The sequence below is a fragment of the Phaethon lepturus genome, unplaced genomic scaffold (assembly GCF_000687285.1).
Source record: "Phaethon lepturus isolate BGI_N335 unplaced genomic scaffold, ASM68728v1 scaffold27765, whole genome shotgun sequence".
NCBI classification, from domain to species: domain Eukaryota; kingdom Metazoa; phylum Chordata; class Aves; order Phaethontiformes; family Phaethontidae; genus Phaethon; species Phaethon lepturus.
This window is the reverse complement of record NW_010541657.1, coordinates 4931-16489: the sequence shown is the minus strand read 5'-3', so window position 1 is coordinate 16489 and position 11559 is coordinate 4931. Positions and strand designations below refer to the sequence as shown.

At 44.6% G+C, this 11559-nt stretch overlaps 1 protein-coding gene across 1 annotated transcript in view; it reads right to left on the bottom strand.

Moving 5' to 3' along the window:
• Positions 1–9830, bottom strand: part of DHX30 (DEAH (Asp-Glu-Ala-His) box helicase 30) — an 18685-nt gene extending 8855 nt beyond the window's left edge. The window contains 7 exon segments of the mRNA XM_010287798.1: positions 1–620; positions 2157–2309; positions 3043–3192; positions 3921–4047; positions 4813–5168; positions 7267–7377; positions 9695–9830. The exon segment at positions 1–620 is cut by the window's left edge and continues 1 nt beyond it. Of these exon segments, the coding sequence (XP_010286100.1) occupies positions 1–620; positions 2157–2309; positions 3043–3192; positions 3921–4047; positions 4813–5006 (1244 nt within the window). The 5' untranslated portion in view covers positions 5007–5168; positions 7267–7377; positions 9695–9830.
• Positions 9831–11559: the final 1729 nt, after the last annotated feature.

The window sequence follows — 11559 nt, the reverse complement described above, 5'->3', positions numbered from 1 at the left end:
AGGATGAGCAGGAAATCAGTGTTGACATCTCGCTCGTGGACCTCATCGACCACGACGTGGCTGACACCCTCCAGGCTGGGGTTCCCCTGCAGCTTCCGCAGCAGGATGCCCACAGTGCAGAACAGCAGGGCTCCTCCCCTGGCAGGTGGCTTGCTCTCCAGTCGCACCTGGTAGCCCACATTCTTCCTCATGTTGGGACCCAACTCTTGTGCCACACGCTGGGCAACTGAGATGGCGCTGATCCTCCTTGGCTGGGTGATCACTACGTTGCAGCGGGCACCACGTCCCTCCAGGATGTAGTGTTCCAGCAGGAGCTGAGGGATCCTCGTGGTTTTCCCACAGCCTGTGTCTCCTGCTATTACCACTACAGGGTTCTGCTCAATGGCTGATAGGATGGTGTCCTTGTGAGGATCTACTGGCAGTGGGTGGCTCTCCTGCCATGAGGACCCTCTCCTTTTCCAGAGGGCCAGGAGATTCTGGCTAAGGCGCACTTCCTCTGCTTCCAGCATGGGTATATATGTCTTCCCTGTGATTGCATCACTTATGGCACCAGATTCCTTGCTCAGGTTCATCATGTCATCGGCAATCCGGGGCCTGGATTCCCTGATGTCCACTGGATACTGGGAGAGACAGAGAAGGTTGGCAGGGACAAAAAGATTAGCAGCAATCCTGAGAAGGACAGAAAGAAACAAGTGCCTGGAACAGACTCAGCCAGGCTAGCTCTGCAGTGGCCACGAAGCTTCGCCAAAGTCTGTTCAGATTTTAGTAACTCAGCCACTTACATTCTCAACTGAGGTTATTTAAAGTGAGAATTAACTTGGGCAGCTATCTGCATTTTCCTCATCACATCCCCTACTTTAAGGGAGTTATTAGCCCTGATGCCTGCACTGACAGGCAAAAACCAGTAACTTAAGCTCCCCAAGTCAGTGGCTACACTGCACACAAGTGATGGAATGGCCCCTCAAAGACAACTTTTGGAAACTATCAAGTTACACCACCACCCTTCTCTCCCTCAGGAAGCCCAGACACATAACTGGCACAAAACTTAAGCGTTCAGCTAAGCCAGAAATATTCCATCTTGGCAGAAGAAAAAACAGAAGTCCTATGTCCCACAGGAAGAACTAAAAGGAGGAACAATAGGTCAGGAGTTGTCTAGAACACAAATCAAAGCATTGGCCCAGATGTTTGCAGGATTAAAAGTTCAGCTACAAATCAGTACTTTTTAATTCAGCCTTATTCAGAGTTGCAAAGCCATCCCTTCCACACGTAGCGTGACAGCTCATGTTCGCATAAGCATGGGAGACAGATCAAGTTCCTACAAGATGCTGCTGTTCTTCTGAACTTTTCTAGCACTTAGTTCAGCCCTTTTCAGCAGGTGATTCAGAAGCAGCTGCTGTCTTAGGCACAGTCTTGGCGTCCTAGGACATTCCCTACTGCTTCGTTTACTTCGCAGTATCTGCAAGATACTGTAAAGATCGCCTGAGATCTTTACTGTTCAGGCCCAAGAGTACTGCATCAGTGACTTGCCAAATTCCAAACACAGGCATTATTTTCAGTGACTTCAACAGGCTAAACACATCTGTACCTGAGCTATGCTCAGCCTCATCTTACCTTAGTGCTAACTCCTGCTTTGACAGTGAATGCTCCTAAGGAACCCTGTCTCAGCACTGCTTCAGTTCCCATGGGTGTCTGCTCACCACTGGTCCACCAGGAAGAGGGATCTCCTGGGTGAAAGCACCACCAGGTGCCTGGGCACCTGCACCCACCACTAATGTACAATACTGTGAGACACACTGCCAAGGAAAACATGCAAGTACCAGCACCTGGTCCTTGTAAAGCTAGGAAGCACAACCAGAGATTAATGGAACCAACGCCTCCAAAAGGCAGCATTCATAAGTCTCAAAGGAGGCTGTAAGCAACCCAAGACCACACTCTGTAACATCCCAAAAGCCAAATAATGCAGATAGATGTCACAGATGCATACAGAGAAGGCCCACTGCCCAGAAAGGTCAGCAGAGACTGATCAGTTTTTGTGGCAAACTATCAAGCCACTAATTCCCTCAACATTTTGACATGAAGCTTTCCACCGGTGCGCAATTCCTGAAGTTAAGTGGGATCAGCCAAAGGTGGTTCTCAGACAGCTGGGAAAGCCTTACATGATTCAGATAGTTCTCAATCTTGCGCAGGGTTGCTTCGGGGACTTTGATGTGGCAGGGTTTCCTCTGGTTCTCACCAAGCTCCCGGAGTGAAGTCATGTTGTACATAGCATGGCTGAGGGGATTGTTGTTCTTGTCCACCAAGCCAAGGCTCTGCAAAGGAAGAGGCAAACAACACTATCAGACACAAGATCACAGCATACAGAGCACAGGAGTCTTACATGTTCAGATGGGCTAACTCCTTAGCCTATATCCCAAATCCACCACCTCCTGCTTTTACCACGGGAAGAAACAAGACATGATCCCATCTCAACTCTGGGGAAACGGACACACTGGAGCCAACTGCTACCTGTCCTCAACACAACACTTGCAAGGTCTTAAACAGACGCGTCAAAGAAACAGCAGCCACAACTGTATCTGACAAAACCCTCTTGCAAGGTCTGTTAACTCTCTTGCTATGGTTCTGGTATGTTGTGCCAATTCTTGGACCTTCCCTCTGCTGACTCTAAAGTCTGCAGTGAAATTATTGCAGCAATGTGTCTGGATCAGTCCACCTACAAGAACAGGAAGATAGTCTTAGACGGCAGCAAGGTGGCCAAGGGAACAGGCTAACACTTCCAGGGTGATCCCTATGCAGCACTTTGTTGAGGGCTCAAAACAAGCACAACAGCCTTCAAGGGGTCATCACAGATTAGACACTTACAGGGGTACAACAGCAGTTTGGATTGAATCCTAAGGTTTGGAAATACATGTTTGTTAAGCATGAGGTCAAAGATCAGAAAGTTTCAGGCATCACCCCATTAGGTGCAAATATGGTAAGTCAGGCGTGAGGAGCCTCCATTCAAAGACACGTTAGACACGGGAGGTAGGAGTCATGTGCGCTTACCTTAAGCTTCTGACAGGCCAGTGCTGCTGCTTTGTTTTCTGCCTCCACCTTACGACGGCCCTTTGCAGCAAAAGTCATTGGACAAGGCCAGCGCAGCGTGAGCTTGCAGATCTTGGTCTTGGTACCTACTGTACGGAACTGCATGTATTCCTAAAAGACACATAAACAACATCAGATCTGGGGAGGTGTTAAAAGCCTACATAACTAGGCAGGCATTTTCAAGTACACCCAAATATTTCTAAGCAGAGCTTAAATTGTTTTTTGGGTGTTGGGTGTTTTTTGGGTTTTGCTCGTTTGTTTTTAACAGCGTACTACAACAGGTTTACTGCACTGAATTCCACTCCCCCAGCTCACAAGGCACTGAATAAGCAGACGCGAGAGCAGACAGCTGTGTGGAGAACATCACTGAGAGCCTATGGGATGGAGCACAGCTACTGTTTGCTAAGCACATGAGGCCTGGAAAGGAGGTGGGTGACACATACCAAGGAGGAGAAACACCGGATACTGGCAAGAATTGAGTTGTGGAAAGATTCCGTCAGCACAGAAATTACACATTGCTCTGAGTAACACAAACTTGTGTTTGCTGCAGATATATGGGGAAATGCAAACCTATCACCTTAGAAAATACCCTCCTTCATTCAGACAGCAGCTCCTCTACTGCCCTGGCCTCAAGTAACAACATTCCTCATGCCTCTATTAAGACAATTCCTCAATTCTCACCGCAAAGTCTTTTCCTTGCTCTCCAGGCTGATTTTTCTAGGCCTAGTTTTAACTTCCCTTCTCTCCCCAGTTCTCAGCTGCCCGAAAAAAAGCATCCAAAGTGATTCCAGTTGGAGACTTTGAGCTTCATCCCTGGCAGGGGTCAAACAGCACCTTACCTTCACTGTGGAGGAAGAGGTCGCAATCTGAATCACTTGGGCCAGGAGATTTTTGGGAAGTGGGAACTGCGTCAGGGCACGGATGGCAGTGTTGTCATCTGTCATTTCAATGGAACTCCCTCCACGGCTAGACAGAAGATGAGAACAGTTGGATATACAAATATTTACTCTGTGCTCCGACCCACCTCACTTCAGGTCTGCTACTGAGAAGACCTGAAACTGAGTTGTCAAAGGCACAGATAATTTTGGTCATCTGAGCAGTCAAGCTGTATGTTGCTACTAAAATCTGTCAGTCAGGGAACAACCGCCCAGCCCAGTAAAGCCATCTACTAAAAAGCAATCAGATCTTTACACTAGCAGAGATTTAATAACTAAATAATTCTGAATCCAAAGAACATCCCTTAAAAACAACCACCATCACCAGGTCCTTAGTGATCTTACTCCTCTTGACTATTAAAAATCCAAGATTTGTGCTCATAAAATATGAGGTCAAGCAAGCAACTATGGTGATGAAAAGGAGCAAATTTAATATTGCCCTCAAAAACAAAAGGATCAAAAAAGGACTAAGTGCACATGCATAAGTGCACCAATTTCTGGGAATGGAAATCTCCTTAGGCACAGAAGAGTAAGAAAGGGAGCAAACAAGTAGGCAGCAGCCTATCCAAAGGGCAAGACTCCAGAGAAGATGCCTGAGCATTCCCTTGTGATGACAGCCAGGTACAAGACCAGGCTGTTCCACTATTGCTCGCATAGAGAACGGTACAGTAATCAGAGTTTGGCCCATCTACAGGCCACACCAGCAACATTGGAAGCTGCAGCTCAGCTGTGAGGGGTGCATCAGCTGCATCTCTTCTTCACCACCCTGGATTAGCAGCTATTAGGGCAGGCGTACCTTGCATCTCTGCCTGGGGTTCGAGCGTCCTGATGTGCCATAGGTAGGTAATCAGAAACATCGATTGCTTCTTCTTCCAGCTCTCCTTCCTCAAGTTCCCCTTCCTCTAGCTCCCCTTCCTCCAGCTCTTCTCTCCTCATCGCTTTAGGCATCCTGCCCTGTTCCATGGGCTGGATGGAATCATCTGGCTCCATTCGTCGCCAGCAGGTTGACAAGTCGGCGAGGGAAGGTCCAGACTTGGAGCGCCACTTGCCCTCCGAGCACCACCTCTCATCAGGACAGCCAAGCTGGTCAGCGAGAAGCCGGTACTTTGCAGCATCAAAGAGCTCATTTCTGGGCCCCAGCAAACCCCAGCCCTACAAGAGAAAAATGCATTTAGCTGCACTAAAGAGACAGATATGGGTAACTCTGCTAGAAACAGAAACACATCTGGTAAAGGAGAGAAATGCAGGAGCAATTTCTTCATATCTCACAGAAGAGGAGATAAAGAAAAGGGGCTTTCAGAAACTTAAAGCTTTCCTCCTGCCATTATTTCTTAAAAAAGAGTATCTGTTCACTAGCCTCAATTCCCAGAGCGCAGTTGCTTAGCATCATATAGCTTGTTAGAACAGGTGGGCCAAGATCTATCGGTATTTTACAAACTATATTTAGCATTTTAAAGTTTTGAAACCCACCTCAACATGAAAAATGCATATTTTTGGAAAGGCTAGTCAAAACAAGTATAATCTGGGATAAAAAATGAGAATTCAGGGAATGGTTCATCTCATTTCTTTTCACAGGAACAGTTATTTGTGGAAGCAGTAGTAAGATCTCCCTAATTCAGCAGTTTTTGAAACAGAGGAGTTCCTAATTACTGCTGGCCTACCACCTACATTTAACACTGAACCTTACACGAAGCTCCAGACGTTATCTAGAGTGCGACAACACCATGTCTTACCAGACCGCCACAATAAATTAAAAGTTACCTCCTTAGGACCCTCAGTGGCCCCATATTAGACACGGCTGTATTTTGTGCTGTAGGAGAGCTGAAGACAGCAGGAATTCACTTTGCTAGCTGCTGTACTCAAAGTCACTATATTCAGACACTCTGCTTTTCTTGAACTGACAACTATTTATTTAAAGCAGCATTTGTAGCTATTTCTATAGATAGGATTGCACAAGGCCTCCCATTATGAAAGGCTTCTGTTCAGTTATAGGTTTAGCTGGCAAAGCAACAGTACATATATAGCTTAAGTACTATAGGTTTAGCTGGCAAAGCATCAGAGTTCAAAACTTTGCATGCTGAATCTTTGGTTTCAAGAGGTCTGGGGGGTTTTTTAGTTCTATACTGAAAATACAGCTCAGTCATTTCCCAATATTTGAAGAAAAATGTAAGTATACATAGGAATTTTTTTTGCTTTGAAAACTTCCAGGCTCTCAAAGAAAGCAGAAAACAATGCTTTCATTGCATATTGACTAGTGAGGATAAAACAAGATTATATTTCCAGTGAATGTTAACTGAATGAGCAGCAACAATGCTTCAGGTGGAATGAAGTCAATCAGTGAAACAAGTTTTGCCAATCACAGAATTAAGGAAATTAGCCTAAGCACAGGGGCCAGCTGAAGAAACTGCTAGTTTTCATGCTGCAATTCTTAACTTCTGAAGGCTTAATTTAAAAACTAAATAGTTATTTCTTAATGTAGCTTTCTTGATCTACAAGCAAATCAAAAAGCTCTCATTGTTGAAGCATCTGCAGCACCTTTTCTAGGCTCCTTGGTAGGAAGGTATCATTGTTCCTCCTCCATAGATGAAAGGGAAACTCCAAAAGCAAACTCACTTGCTCAAGATTATAGACAAGTCAGCAGCAGAGCCAAAGACAAAACTGCATCTTATTCTCAGATAGCGGCTATGTAGTACCATATCTTAATCGGTGACCTTTATAACTTTACTGCACTTGTTTGGTGCTGCCTGTGCACACATATCAACCATTTCCAGCCATAAAAAAGTGGCAGACTAACATAACTTTAAAAGAGTAACCGTAAAACAGAACATAGCCACACTATGGCTCACATGAAGAGGCAACAAGAGCCTCTGAAGGAAATACACCTGCAAATACACACAGGTAGACTGACAGAAGTGTGTTAGTAACAGCAAATATACCTGAGGGGAGCTCTACTCACCATAGATGCTGAGACTAAGATAGAAGTTGATTAAGGTCTAAGACATAAAGAACCAAAGACCAGAACTCAAAGAATTTAACGAGTTCATGCCTGGCTGAAGTAAGTGGGCTTTTAAGCTCAAACAGATTCAGATAGCTCAAGACTTCACCATCTACCCTTGATTAACAGACAGGCCAACTAAGAAAGTGAACAGGCAAAGAGGGAGATAAAAATCAGAAATCGTATCACCAAAAAGGATGAGGCCTGCACACTCAAAGGCTTGTTTCTTCGAGCTAAGGAGGAACATAAGCTCACCTTGAAGAGCTGACATGCTGCAGCTGCTGCCTGCCTCTCAGCATCAATCTTCTTGGTCCCATAGCCTTCCACTTCCACATTCTTAGGCCACTTTATATGCAGAGTGACTTTCTGAAAAGCAAAGATAACCAGTAAAGTGAGACGGCACAGAACAATCTCTCTTCTCCACCAGGAGCATAGCTACTTCAAACATCTCTGAACTCCAGGCAGGAAAAGGGAACTACACATGAAAATCCCAAACATGGGATGGGGGGGGGGCACGCGGCGCAGCAACTTTATTCCAGTAACTTTGAAAGAAAAGCCTGAAAAAGGGATACAAAGTGCCCACAGTCACATAGAAGCTGCATGGCTGAGCCAGGCCGACTTACAGCACAGTGCCACGTACTCTGGGACAGAGCTTCACAGGCTGCAGTGTGTCAGCTTAGAGGAATCATATGCCAAGAGTTCATTACAAGAACAATTCAGTTTCAGAGTTGCTGTTCCGATGTACACCGCAGCATACCAGATCATGCCTGAGAAGCAACATGCACTCCCTGACACATTTCCAGTTGCAATGGCAAGCAAATCTTCCTAACTGCTTCCTTGCTGTAATTTTAACTAGCAGCATATTGCATCACAGTTATACAGGCAGCTACCATACTCATCGGGCACGGGGCAACCCAGCCTTCAGCTTACCCTGGGCAGCGCAAACTATTGAGAGAGCTAACAGTACCACCAGAGCTCTTACACCACTACAGCTGGATGAGAGCAGCTGAAAAACCTGCAGAGGCAAAGAATGCTGAAAGCTGAACCTGCCCTTTCTAAAACATTGCTCCAAATCAAGAACTCGTTCTACTCCTGGCTCTGCAGATGCTGTAGCTGAATTTCTGCAAGGCTCAAAGGAGAGAAATGCCTAAGGAATTCTCCCGTTTCTGCAGCAGAGATGAAAGGTGGCATTTAGGTCCGCTGGGAAAACCCCACCTATAAAGCTAGAGAAAAGGCTCCTGACTTTTCAACAGTCTACATCTGGCTAGCTGCCTGCCTGCCATCTGAATCTCATCTTACTGTAGGAAATTGCTACATATTTTGCCTAGGGGCTCTGCATGAAAAGGCACAGACCTGCTGAGAAAAAAAACTTGTCTCATGAAGGCCAAGTTACTTGGTGCTCATGAAAAAACTTTGTTCACTTCCAACCGAGACTTCTCCAGGTTGTTTTGCCTGTCCTTCTGTCCCCACACACTTTTTCCTATGTTGTTGTTTTTTTGAGGTTTTCTTTTTGTAATCCAACCCTCATTTTCTCCAAGAGCTCCATTATTGTTTTCTTTGTTTGGGTTTTTTGTTTTGTTTGGTGTTTTTTGTTTTGTTTTGTTTTTTAATCTGAAGTTATCCTTAAGGTTCATCTATTTAAGTGCTAGCAAGAATGCAAACTGATTACACAAACTGAAATAATGAGGCCTTGGCTATGGTATTCCAAAATTTAAGTTAGGAAACTGCACTACTGCTCAAGTAAAAGCAAGAAAAACAAAAACACAAATAATAAAGGAACTCCAAAGTAACAGTTACTAATGCATTGCCCAAAATGCAGGGATGCTTAAAAAGGATGTGGTAATAAAAACTGTCTGGGAAATTTTAGACAGAATGTTATTGGAAAATGTTAATCCATCAGAACTGAATCTTTTCCTGGAATGTATGTTACAGTTAAAACTTCAGCTGGAAAGGGCTTTCAGCTCTAGAATGACAGCTGGTATGATAAAAGGAGGCAAACCCTTGAACACAGAGCACCCATTAGTCAAGAACTTCTGCTCAGTTTATAGCACAGATTTGGATCTAGGCCTCTCGCATTCTAGTAAGAGGTCAAGCTACTTGGCAAACTGTTTGCTTGGAATTCTTCTGCTTCATTTAAGAAAAAAAGAGTCCGTATTTCATTTTGCGCTTAAGTACTATTAGAAGACTCCCTCCATTGCAAACAAATTCTTCTCTTCTGTTTGCAGTTGAATGTTTTAGGCTTCAGCATTTGTTCTATTAGAATCTACAATAAAAGCTAGGCCTACTAAGGTCTAAAAGGTAGCATTTAAATTTTAATTTTCTAAGGTAGCGGGGTACATAGCCCAATACATCCGAGTGCAGACTATGTGTCCTTCTGCTGAGAAAAGCAGGTTACAGCAAGCTGTTTGAAAGAAAAAAATCCACCCTTCTATACGCAAAAGGAGAGAGATAGGACCTACATTTATATGCCTATTGAAGTATGTGAAAATAAAGAGAAACAGGAAAAAACTGAGAGTGTTTCTTGTTTGAAAGATTATCATGCAACTTTCACGTGGAATTAAAATACTTCTATAATTTTCTCTATTAGAAGAGTTACTTCCAGGATTAGCGGTATCCTTGGCTCGCTTCCCACTCTATGTGCAGCATACCTACCCACCACCCATCCCCAGCACAACAGGATTACCTTTTTTCTTGGCCCATTAGTATGGATGTACACCAGTTTGTCCCTTGCATGAGAAATGCCCAGGGCTCGTCCAATCACGCTGTTGAGCAAGTTTTTAGGCTGTGGAAATTCCTTTAATAAGTCTCTGGAATCTGAAAGAAAAAATAAAAAAACAACAGAGGCACTAAATGTCTTATAATTCTTGTGCAGTCCTGTTCAAAGACATGTTATAACACCCGCTTCACTGCGGCTCTGTGAGCATTAATGTCTCTAAGGTAGATAGAAAAGTAAGCAGAGGTATTAAATGGTTCGCCTACAATGTCTCCAGCAAAATGGTACACAGGAGCGCAAAGTCTCCTGAGCTCCAAATGTAAGACGACACTAAAAAAATCAAAAACGGGCAACGATACGGTATGTCCCATGCTTCTCCTGAAACACACAGATTATTTGTGTCCCCCTAGTTAGAACTGCAGCACTGACAGTCTAGCTCCATGATTCAGTTATGCTAACAATCATTTAACAGTTTGGAAAGACTTTTTTTTTTCCCCAAAAAAAGAATACAGTATCAACAGAAGACATAACAGACTACATACACCTGTTCAATCTGAATACAAATATCCTAGCACGAAATTCAAAGCCTGGATTAACGTATGGAGTTGGTGCTGTTTGCCCACTATGGAGGCAAAAGCAGCTGTTTGTCATTCTTCAGATATCAAAAACAAACTGAGCAATAACTATTTTCAACAGACTTTGGTATTTGCATCCCCCTACTGAACCAGGAGTATCACCTCAGGGTTAAATCAAGGGTCTCGACAGCACACAAGTTACACATTAGATCCAGCTATTGGTAGTAACGTGAAATAACATCTGGGGATTGCCCCCGGGATTTATCGAGATGGCTTCGTTAGAGGCTGGGAATATTTTGTACTAAATTGCTCAGAGAACCCCCTGGAAAGAAGTTTGCCAACACAGTCTTTGGAGACAAACCAGCCCAAGCGGGAAGCCGAGCAGCAGCACCTGAGGCAGCAGTTATTGATGGCAGGTAGGACTGGCTAGCTGAGCACAGGTCCCCTGTCCTGACAGGTGAGAAATACTGCTCAGGCTACAGCACTTGCAGGAAAGGAGTATTAATGATCAGTTCAAACGACTCATTTAAAAAAATAATAAAAATCACACTGCCCCCAGACAGTGCAATGTCATGCCCACCTCATGTTCCAGCCTCCTCCCTGACGTTTTAGCTGGCGAGGAAGTGCTCTAACCCACCCCTCACCTGCATCACAGTTGTATCGCATGATGAGGCATAGGGGACAGCCTTTATTTTGAGCAGCAGCTCAAGCAAGATCAGGTTAAGTTTAATGTGATAACAGTTCTGGTCTTAGTTATGCTACACAAATGGGAAGAGCTGCAGCGAGGGGTAGGTGCTGCTTCTCCCAGGCTCTAACACTACCACTGCTCCAGCTCTGGCACAAACACAAATGTACAGGGAGATTGAACTTGCAGCCCTAATCTGACAGAAAGCTAAACCAGAGAAACGGAGTACACTGGTTTTTGCTGGGCTGAGAAGTGAATCGGCCAGCTGCACAGTCCTGCAGGTACCCAAAACCAGTGGCAGCAGCAAGCACAGCTAAGCCACTCTGATCCTACGTTCAGCCAACATGACAAACGCACGCTCCCCAGGCAATCAGAACTGCATTAATCTTCTTGCAGACCACCAATGGATTTGAGCACTAGTTTTTAGAAGACTTTTAAATTCTCTACAGGTATTCAGGGGAAGTTTCAGCAGCAAATCAGAAGTCAGCAACACACTATCATTGGTACTGCCAGAATCTAGAACTTCAGATTGAGCTACCAATTCCAAGGAGAAAGACCCAACAGTCACACTCATT